General features: G+C 44.9%; 1 protein-coding gene across 1 annotated transcript; it reads left to right on the top strand.

Annotated features, from left to right (window-relative positions):
- Positions 1-685: 685 nt before the first annotated feature.
- Positions 686-11,159, top strand: LOC310776460 (extracellular calcium-sensing receptor-like; the record flags this gene model as incomplete). The annotated part of the gene is made up of 5 exons (XM_083636650.1): positions 686-949; positions 1,194-1,991; positions 2,184-2,402; positions 2,511-2,634; positions 10,246-11,159. 5 exons carry the CDS (start codon positions 686-688, stop codon positions 11,157-11,159), a joined length of 2,319 nt encoding a protein of 772 aa, XP_083492776.1.
- Positions 11,160-11,380: the final 221 nt, after the last annotated feature.

Genomic DNA, 11,380 nt, shown 5'->3' with positions numbered 1-11,380 from the left:
CCTAACCCTATGATTATTATTATTATAAGATGATACAGCCAAAACTCATTAAGAACTTTCCAGTTTTGCACCTCCGTCCTCTGTCCTGTCCTCCCTGTGGAGCCACTGTTCCGTAACGATTTGTCATGCTTTAATATCTATAAATACTGATGCAAGCTCTACCATGGGCCTCTTGTCTGCATTTGCTGCTGCCCCGCAGTTTGTCTCTTAGGGTTAGTCTTCATTTTTTTGTCTCTTAGTATGATGTCCACCCATAGGTGGACAGAGCAGGGTTGTGCCCTTCTGCAGCTGCTGCTGGTGGCATCTCTCTCTGGGGCCGAGGAGCCGGTGTGTCGGCAGATAGGTGAGCCGGAGATCCCCCAGCTGTCTAAGAATGGGGACATTATTTTGGGTGGAATTTTCTCTTTCCACAGCAGCTGGAAAGGCAGACAGGATGCCTACATGTACAGACCACCACCACTGCAGTGCACAAGGTAAATCACACTGTAGCTGTTTAACATAAGACAGAAGATGAGAACTGGGTAGATATACAAATGGATTAAAAAAACTGTTATTAAGAAATGTTTGCTCATATAGATTCACTTTTAATTTTGTATCATTTTAAGGACATACTGGCTATGCCTCCAACTATTTATAAGTGTTTGGGTGAAGTTTGAATTTCAGAGCGTTCCAGTTTGCTCAGGCTATGCTCTTTGCCATTGAGGAGATTAACAACAGCACAGACTTGCTGCCTGGCATCTTTCTGGGCTACAAGATCTATGATGCATGTGGCTCACTTGCAAGGGGAGTCAGGGTGGCACTGGCCTTGGCTAACGGTAATGAGGATATATCCACAGCCTCTGAGGCACCCTGCACCAGACCGGCCCAAGTGCAGGCCATTCTAGGAGAGACCTCCTCCTCTCCTTGCATGGCTATATCCACTGTCATTGGACCCTTTCATATCCCTTTGGTGGGTAGTTTTCCTTTTATTATTATTATTTTTACAAATGTATAATCACATAGTGTAACGGACCTTGGCCACAGTTTGATTTATTTATTTAGTTTTACTTTCTTGATGATGAGTACTTATTATGCTGCAATTCATCTGAATGCTTACAGTAAAGTTAAAATAATTTCTAATGTGCTCTATGTTTTCCAGTGTACATTTAATTTGCGTCCTCATCTTGGGAATATCATTCCTTTCTACTCCCTAGATCAGCCACTTTGCCACCTGTGCCTGTCTCAGTGACAAAGTCCGGTACCCTTCCTTCGTCAGAACAGTACCCAGTGACTTCTACCAGAGCAGAGCTCTGGCCCAGTTGGTCAAGCACTTTGGCTGGACTTGGGTCGGGGCAATTAGGAACAATGATGATTATGGCAATAACGGTATGGCCATATTCACAGAGACCGCCCAACAGCTGGGCATCTGTCTAGAATACTCTGTATCCTTCTTCAGAACAGATCCACCAGAAAAATTACAGGCAATAATTGACATTATCAAAGCTTCTACTTCCCAGGTGATTGTCGCTTTCATCTCCCACATGGATTTAGAAGTACTAATACATGAGATGGCCCCCCACAACCTGACTGGGTACCAGTGGGTAGGCAGTGAGGGCTGGATCATTGATTCCCACACTGCAACTATGGATGGACACCACATCCTGGATGGTGCTATAGGGCTGTCCATCACCAGGGCCCATGTCACAGGGATGAGAGAGTTCATGTTGGATGTAAAGTCACTCAATTCATCTAGTAATGAATTGTTCACAGAATTCTGGGAGACAATGTTTGATTGTAGGTTCAAGCAGATGAAGGGCTCAGAAGGGAATCAGAGATACTGTACAGGCTCTGAAGATGTGTCTGGGCAGCAAAACAGTTTCACTGATATGTCACTCATGCCCATCTTTAACAATGTCTATAAAGGAGTGTATGCTGTGGCTCACGCACTACATAGTATTCTTGGCTGTAAAGAAGACACATGTGGCAATAAGGTACAGCCAGATCCATTCACGGTGAGCTGAACACTGAACACTGAACATGTTCAACCTTATGTGCTTCAAATGAGGATTTTTTGTTTGCTTTTAAAAAATTTAATTGTATTAGCTACTTAATAAATTGTTGCATTTCCATCATTCTGCAGAATATGAGGTGGTTTACATTTAATGGAATACGTAAAGTAATATCTATCTACTTAGATTTTGCAGCACATAAAAAAGATTCAGTTCAAGACAAAGGAGGGGGAGGACGTTTACTTTGATGAGAATGGAGACCCAGCCGCAAAGTATGACATCATAAACTGGCAGCCGAATGAAAATGGCACTGTGGAGTTTGTCACCGTTGGTCTTTATGATGCATCTTTACCTGCAGAAAAACAACTAAATCTACACACTGAGTCCTTAATTTGGGCACAGAACTCAGAACAGGTTAGATAGTAAGCTATCGTATGTTGATTTAATCAGAACTCCAAATGTTGGTTTGTAAAGACAACAGCATATCAAAGTGTATCTCATACTGCTTTTTTGTTCATGCAGGTGCCCGTGTCAGTGTGCAGTGAGACATGTCCCCCAGGAACACGTAAGGTCCTCCAGAAAGGAAAGCCAGCCTGCTGCTATGACTGTATACCATGTGCAGAGGGAGAAATCAGCAACACCACAGGTACTCTAGTATCATGTAATGGATCAGAGTATAACGCCTGTAAATTCTATATGAGCAATGACATAAATATTCAAATATAATACCAGTATTTAAGTGTCAAATTCTGTGCAATTCGGAGACTTGCATAGACATACCGCCACACAAAAATGGTTTATCGCTGGGGACCCAATAGAGTGCAATGCCGAATTTTGCCATGAGTTTGGTTCCACCCAAAAGAGCTGTGCCCATAGCATAATAAATGCAAATCCATGATATTTATTTTACTATAGACATTTCGTAGAATGCTTGTAAAAATAATTTTACTTCATCAAACCAGCAATTCAGCTATATTTTGAATCAGGAGAGACATTCCAGTCCCCATTAATTGTTAATGCTGCCCCCTAGTTAGACTAATGGGCAGATGAAGTAATGGACAGACCGAGAACAATCCTCAGTCCCTCCCTTTTGTGGGGTGGGCGCGGGGAAACAAATTCATAGCTACTGCTAGGCTGAGTTGGGAGTAACTACTTACGGTGCCATGGCACGAGTCCGATACCTCACGAGTCCGACACCTCACGAGTCCGAAAAAAGAGGCTAACTTCCCCCAGACCCTAACCCAAAACCTAACCTCTCCCACCCCCACGCCTAAACCTAACCTCCCCCAGACCCTAACCCAAAACCTAACCTCTCCCACCCCCACGCCTAAACCTAACCTCCCCCAGACCCTAACCCAAAACCATGAGGTGTCGGACTCGTGAGGTATCGGACTCGTGAGGTATCGGACTAGGGGGCAGTCCCCCTACTTACTAGTTACTGGAACTTAACTACTTTTTATAGCAGCCTAACTAGTAATCGAACTAATTTCTTTTTCAATTTCAGTGGGCTAGTTACTAGTTACTTTAGGTCATGAAAATGGTGGACAACTTCAGAGGATTATCCGGTTTCTGATCCTCAGACCTAGTCCAGGGAGAGATGTGGCCCTTCCTGGCCACAGCTGCAGCTACAGTAGAGCCCCAGAGGCTCATTAGCATCAAAGCTCCCAAACAAAAGGTTAAAAGTATGTTAACTTAAAGATAGGACAGTGAAAAAAGATATGCACATCCCAACCAGTTTAAAAGGCAGGTGCTGGACCTAATAGAAAACACAGTGAAATAAACAAATAAACACTGTAGCTCCCGTTTGCTACAGTGAAAAAAAAAGAAAAGAGAAAAAAAGAAAAGAATAAAACAAAAGCAAACGGGAGCTACAGTGTGCGGCCTTTATTTGTTTATTTCAACATAAAGATAGGACAATGATTTTTGGTACACATCATCTTCAAGGTGTCTACTATTGATGTATGAATTTGCAATTACTCAAGGTTGTTCAGTGTGGTCATAGAATGAGTAAACATATCGACGGCAACAATAGTGCCCGGTGGGATAACACAGTGCATCTAGTTATACACATAGCTACATGAAGGATGGTAATGATTTTAGGGGGTCATCCCTATGTTCCCCGGGTCCTATGTTCCCCGGGTCCTATGTTCCCCGTTTTTGTGGGACCGGGGAACATAGAACCCTTTCTATGAAAAAGAGTCCTATGTTCCCCGCTTTTCCCAAATAGGGTCCTATGTTCCCCGCTATGTTCCCTGGTCCGATGTGTCTCCCGAAATGCCAAAAACAGCCTACCTCATATGATCGCGTGATTCAATCAAAAGACAACACTCTCCGTAACATTTGGAAAGGGCCTGCCGACTAGGTAATTTTTTTCCCACCATCATTTTTGAGTTCTGTCTCGGGGATTACCAGGCCTTTTTTAAATATTATGTGAGTGTTGTCTGCGCCTTCATCCCTATTACGACATGCCTCTATGGGGCGGAGCACATGAGCGGGCCTTTAAACCCAATAAAGCTTGACATTGTATATGCTTTAACATAGCCTACATGCCCGCAACAGCGGGGCTTACAAGCATGGGGCCGTGCCGTTAAGTGCTTTAAAAACAGTGAGGGCTAATTTAAAATCAATGCGGGAGCGCACAGGCAGCCAGTGCAATAGCCTACTAGGCTACAGGTGGCTCAAATAATACAGCCATTTGCAGCCATTGTTTGTCTGGTAGAATAAACACGTATGCTGGGCGCTGGCACGTAATAGATGAGGAGTAGGTGAGATGCTGCTACTGAGCGAATCCACTTTATTCACTCAACTAGTCCTAGTAGCCTAAATAAGGGAACGAGTCTGCTCCCGCTGTCTGCAAGGCGCGTTTCACAGTGTCCTTATGGAAAGAGTATTTTTCAAATCAGTTCTCATGGCCTGTGCAATAAACTTCAGACTTATTTTCAGCGCATCAGGCTGAAGCAGTGGTCGAATGGATGAGCGAGCAGCCTGCTCCTCCGTGAGATTCCCCCACAACGGATTTCAATCAATGAATGAATCAATGAATCAATACATCAATATATCAATGGCTACTTTATTGATCCCAGTGGGTAAATGAATGTGCCTCGCAGAAGGCTAAGGCAGCCCATATGCATTGATTGAATCACGCGATCATATGAGGTAGGCTGTTTTTGGCATTTCGGGAGACACATCGGACCAGGGAACATAGCGGGGAACATAGGACCCTATTTGGGAAAAGCGGGGAACATAGGACCCTTTTTCATAGAAAGGGTTCTATGTTCCCCGGTCCCACAAAAACGGGGAACATAGGACCCGGGGAATATAGGACCCGGGGAACATAGGTACGCTCCCGATTTTAGAATCTGTGTCAGTCAGGCCAACAATGGTTTGTCAGAGGAGAACAAGGTCTAGATGCCGGCCTTCACCGATGCAGTGTGACTCTACTGCCAGGCTCATGGGCACTACGGCACCTGTGACATGTTATGTGGCGGATGTGTACCATCGCAGATTCTGTCTAACCTGGTGATGGAGGGCCTCCTCCTCAAATTGAGGGAGCTCATCTCATCTCGACTCAAAGATGAGAGACAGAGGAACTGGATGCTGATCAGTGATGTGTATACAGCCTGGTGCAGCATCAGTGCCAAGCCCAGTACAAGGCTGTGGAGCAGCGGTGTGAGGTGCGACGTCGCATCAATATGAACAGACATGGACCAGATCATCACCTCCAAGGAGCATGTCACCAACCAGATGCGAGTGGTGGTCCTCCCAAAGGCAGAGAAGCTGCTAAAGGTGGCACCCAGCCCTAGATCAGCTCCATCCTGGACGCCCTGACAAGATAATTTTGTACAGTTTGAAGTAAAAATGGATCAAACTGGCGCACTTTGAGATCAAAATGAAGAGACTAGATCTATGAAGAACTATACACATCAATATCTTCTTTACCGTTCTGTGGTTTTACAGCGATTAAAAAATAATTGTTTCCCTATATATACTATATATATTCTGCATACAGGTTACTATATGGTAGAATTATGCTTGCATAAATAATAGGCTACCAAAATCACTTCAGGGGAGTTTCAAGTAAAGTAACATTTTGCTTTGTAGACAAAACAAAAGTAAAATTAAATCAAAAGGGAACTTCCGAACTTATTGGCTGGAATAATATTCCGACAAGATAATAATATACTGTAAGCACTAAAGCAGGAGTTTGCAGTCAACTAGTTGAACTTAATATGTGGCAGTATTTGTGGGGGTCAAAATCTATGTAGGGTGTACCACCACAAATAGATCAGTGTATGGGAAACACTGACTATTAAATTGTGTGACTAGAAAGACACCAATAAATCTGAGAAAATGTACTTTAATTTTGAACAACAGCACTACAACGGTGGCATTACAAATGGTATTATGAAATTATTGTGGGAAAAAACAAGAATGCCACTTTTTTTCATGAACTTTAAGCAGAAAATTAAAAAATAGTTTTAAAGCAAAAATAAATAATAAATAAAGATAATTTTAACATTGGCTCAACCAGCCCATCTTACTGACCACCAGGGGTCCTGGTCCTTAATCCCTTTTTATTACTACCATGCCACTGGTACTGTACACAAACAAGGCTGTTTAAATATCTGCCTTGCACCATGGATTTGAAAAAATTAAAATTAAAAATAAAATTGCCTCTATTTTTTTGGGTGGGCTGAGACTATTTTTGGGTGGGCTAAAGCCCACCCAAAAAAGGCCTAGAACCGCCCCTGCTGGCAGCGCTGGTCTACATTCTGGAATTGCAAAAAAAAAGACCTGTTTGGTTTAACCAGGGCAGTGCCCTTGGAAAATAGTTTCCAACAATCCAAATCTTCGTCAAAACTTGCCATTTTCAGCATGTAGCAACAAGCTAGGTTTCTGCCGTTAGCTTGCTAGCTAGTTAGCATTGTTGTTTTCACTTTCGCCACCACAGAGCTTGTAAGCGGGGAGCGGAAATCCGGCAGCGACTGAAATGGTCACCTCCAATGGGAGAGCAGCAGTAGAACAGGGGAGGGCTTATGCCAGCAGCCTGTTTCCATGCAGCCAGACTCCTCTCACGGAAGGGAGCGGAGGCTGGCAAGCGAGACTATGTTCATCCAGATGGGCCAGATCGTCATGAGAGATCAAATGGATGATGCAGTATAAACCTTTGAGCAGATCCTTCACCAGATTTTGGAGTCTCGCGATATGGAGGGGCTCTGTAAGACCATCCAGTGCTGCCAGGACCGAGCCATCAAGAAATTTGACTATGACAGTAGCACGGTGCGGAAGCATTTCTTCTACGGGGCTGTCCTGCAGATCTTCTACATACCTACATGCTGAGCAGCTCAGCCCCTGCTGCGCTTACCAGCTGCCATGCTTCCAAGAACTGATCTTTGAGAAATTCTCCAATTTCTTGGAGAACATCTTCGAGGAGGTGGTGCTGCACTCCATCATGAAGGACATCATGATGGCTGTGAAGGAGGCAGTGGTCCACTGGAGACAACCTGTGACCCCAACCTGCACCTTCTGGGCGAAAACCTTACCATCGACTGGGACGGGGAGTATGGAGCTCAGGAGGAGGTGGACGGAGCTGGGGAGGATGGCAAGGGCGAGGGTAAGAGCGAGGAGTCCCAGAAGAGGAGGACGATGAAGCAAGTGGTGTCCATGATCCAGGTGGAGGATTCTCTGGTTCTTCTCGGTGAGTCGTGGAGGATGGGGAGGAGGAAGAGGAGGAAGGGGAGGATGAGGACAGCCAAGCCGACAAGCCAAGCCAGAGAGAACAGAACCAGCAGTCCCCTCCCTCCAGCCCTGACAAACAGTTCAATTGAATCCTGAAGGAGAAGGAAGCCAGAGAAGTCCCATCAGTGGGTGAATGTGCTACAAGAAGCACACTAGAGGAAATAGATGACGCCGTGCAGGGAGAGGAAAGCCAGCGGTGCTGGACGAACTCCCACCCACCAACCAGGAGGCATCGGCAGCTTCAGAGGTGTTGCAGCCGCTGCCACAGAAATGGAGCAGGGCCCCACGTCAATACCATAGAGCCCCCAGAGGCCACGCCGGACTTCCCCCCACCGTCCCATGACGACAGCGGCTTCCAATCCCCCATTGCTGAGGAGGAAGTGGAGGAAGAAGAGGAGGGGCCGGTACAGTCCATCGTGGAGGCTCTGCCCTCTAGTACAGAGGCTCCACCCTCCAGCATGGAGGACCCACCCTCCAACACAGAGGCTCCACCCCCTAATGTGTTAATAACTAGGCTGGGATATAACATTTTTGATGACTGCATAGGAAAAATATGTAAATTCAGTATACACATTGAATGCCCTGTGTTATCCCACCGGTCACAATTGTGACCGACCATACAACTCACTTTTCCCACATACTTTTCCATGAAAATTTCAAAAAATGATTGATTATTTCAAATGGTTACTAATGACACATGATTCAGATATTTTCATGTGTGTGAAAAATTCGGGATTAAATGGATATGACAATCAAAGCAGACTTTTAAAAGAAATGCAAAAGTTACTTTCCCTCATAACTAATTACTTTGAAGTAACTAGTAACTTTAAAGTAATTATATTACTTTTAGGGAAGTAACTAGTAACTGTAACTAATTACTAATTTTCAGTAACTTTCCCAACACTGCTGCTGGGTTAAGGCTCTCTGGTTGGATAATCTCACTACTATAATAAGGCGCAGGCCCGGTTCTACGGGGGTGCAAAAGCATGCATTGCACCCTCATTTTAATTGTCTGCATGCTCAGTTGAAAAGTAAAAAAAAAAAAAAAAAATTATAAATGCTACAGCTGCACACTTACTTAAACTTGAATTATAGTTGTTGTTTTTCTTTGTTCTTTGATGTGATTTTATCGCTTTTTGGCACCTATATGTAACCTTTTAAGGTTGAGATAATTGTATTATCATTATATGGTCCAAATATTTCAGTAAAGCACTTGAAACACTTGAAATACTCTTGCTTGGGTGGTATCATTCTACTTGAAATGATGGTCAAATGCATTATTTTTAGTAAAATAGCATGTCAAATTTGTGGGCCCGGCCCACAAAGTCAGTACACTCACTCACTCACACACTCATAGACATTTATGAAGGGGCGGGGCATCTGCACCCCTTCCTATCTAGGATGCACCCCTAGTCATCTTGTTCTGGAACCGGCCCTGATAAGGCGGCCGGGGGTTCCGGGATTGAATCAGCAGTATTCACAAAATAATGTTCAATGTAGCTCTCATGGCATGGTCATGGTTCCTTTCTATAGCTAACTGGTGGTTATGTAGTGTTACTGAACCATCTATCTGCCTAGAAGAAATTAACACGTGCAAATACCTTGGCTTGAAGCCCACCCTTATGGTTCTTTAGGCAATATTTTGGGGTACCTCAACATCACTGCTCGTTTTCAAATGGTCCTACCCCTAAGCCTAGCCTAAGCCTAACCCACCCACATCCCCACAGCCAGTCCCCTCACCCACCCCTTGATCCCCAACTCTCTATGACCTTCCTATCCCTGGCTAGGGCCCCTTTCCCCCTGCCCTGCCCCCTTCCTTACCCCTCTCCACCGCCTCCCACCACCCACACCCCCCTAGCCACCCCTCAAACCATAGTCTCTCAAGCTTATCTTTTCCACAATCTTCAAATACTCCAGGAACAAAACTGATGCAGGTGATTGGAGAAATTATAGCGGATGTGCCCGCTTTCAGTGGATGTCCCGCCTTATTTCCATTTTGACCAACTCCTCTATGAAGCACAGACGAGTAGGCGGAAGCATTTGCAAATTGTGGGAGCCAATGCATCTATTTTAAGAGACTACTCAAACTCCAACTCTCTACAACCTTCCTACATTCCCTTTTCCCTAGCATTGCCCCCTTCCCTCACCACACCGCCTCCCACCACCCACATCCCCATACCCACTCCCTCTACCCTCCCCTTGAATCCTGACTCTCCAGGACCTTCCTATCCCTAGCTACGGACGATTTCCCTAGCCCCGCCCCCTTCCTTGCCCCCCACCCCCTCCCACCACTCACATTCCTTTAGCCACTCCCCCTACCCACCTGTCAAACCCCGACCTACCTATCCCTCACTACAGGCCCCTAGCCCCGCCCCTTCATAAATGTCTATGAGTGTGTGAGTGAGTGAGTGTACTGACTTTGGCATCTTCTGACCCCAGCTTGGCCTGCTGCCACCGCCGTGGGAAAATAAGGGAGTGACTCAGGAAATCTAACATCTGTTTTGATTTTAACTTGTAGATTCCATCACCTGTGTGCGATGCCATCCTGAATTCTGGTCAAATGAGAGAAGACATGACTGTGAAAAGAAGGACACAGAGTTTCTATCATATGAAGAGGTTATGGGGGCAGTGCTCACGACGGCTTCCCTGTTAGGAACTTGCATGACTGCTATCGTGGCTTTTATTTTCTTCAGATACAGGAACAGCCCCATAGTCAAGGCCAATAACTCTGAGCTGAGCTTCCTGCTGCTCTTCTCCCTGGCTCTGTGTTTCCTGTGTTCTCTGACCTTCATCGGCCGGCCCTCTGAGTGGTCCTGCATGCTGCGACACACAGCATTTGGAATCACCTTTGTCCTCTGCATGTCTTGTGTGCTGGGGAAAACTATGGTGGTGTTACTGGCCTTCAGGGCTACACTTCCAGGCAATAATATCATGAAGAGGTTCGGCCCTGCTCAGCAGAGACTCAGTGTTCTGGCTTTCACTCTCATACAGGTCCTAATTTGCATACTTTGGCTAACTATTTCTCCTCCTTTTCCTTTCAAGAATTTTAAACACTTTAAAGACAAAATCATCCTAGAATGTGCATTAGGCTCAGCTGTAGGCTTCTGGGCTGTGTTGGGGTATATAGGAGTACTGGCTATGTTATGTTTCTTTTTAGCCTTTTTGGCCCGGAAACTGCCTGATAATTTCAATGAAGCCAAATTTATCACCTTCAGCATGTTGATATTCTGTGCGGTCTGGATCACCTTTATCCCTGCCTATGTCAGCTCTCCAGGGAAGTTCAGTGTTGCTGTGGAGATATTTGCAATTCTGGCCTCCAGTTTTGCACTGCTAATTTGTATTTTTGTTCCAAAATGTTACATAATCTTATTGAAGCCAGAAAAGAATACAAAAAAGAACATGATGGGTAAAATGCCATCAAAATCATCATGACGAGTGAATATAATGCATAGTAGAATGACAAGAACCTGTTTCAATAAAAAACATTTGATTCATGAATGGAATAGAGTACCGCAGGCATGACATTTTTGTAGTCGGAAGGCGGAAGTCCCTGACTTCCTGGATCTTACGGTGAAAAGTCAATGGGGTTTTAGAATGGGGATTTTACTTAAAGGAGAATTCAGTTTTTTTTACAACCTGGACCTTATTTTCGT

The sequence above is a fragment of the Poromitra crassiceps genome, assembly GCF_964638095.1.
Source record: "Poromitra crassiceps genome assembly, chromosome: 5".
NCBI classification, from domain to species: Eukaryota; Metazoa; Chordata; class Actinopteri; order Beryciformes; family Melamphaidae; genus Poromitra; species Poromitra crassiceps.
The sequence above is the reverse complement of the archived record's forward strand: the minus strand, read 5'-3'. Positions and strand labels throughout refer to the sequence as shown.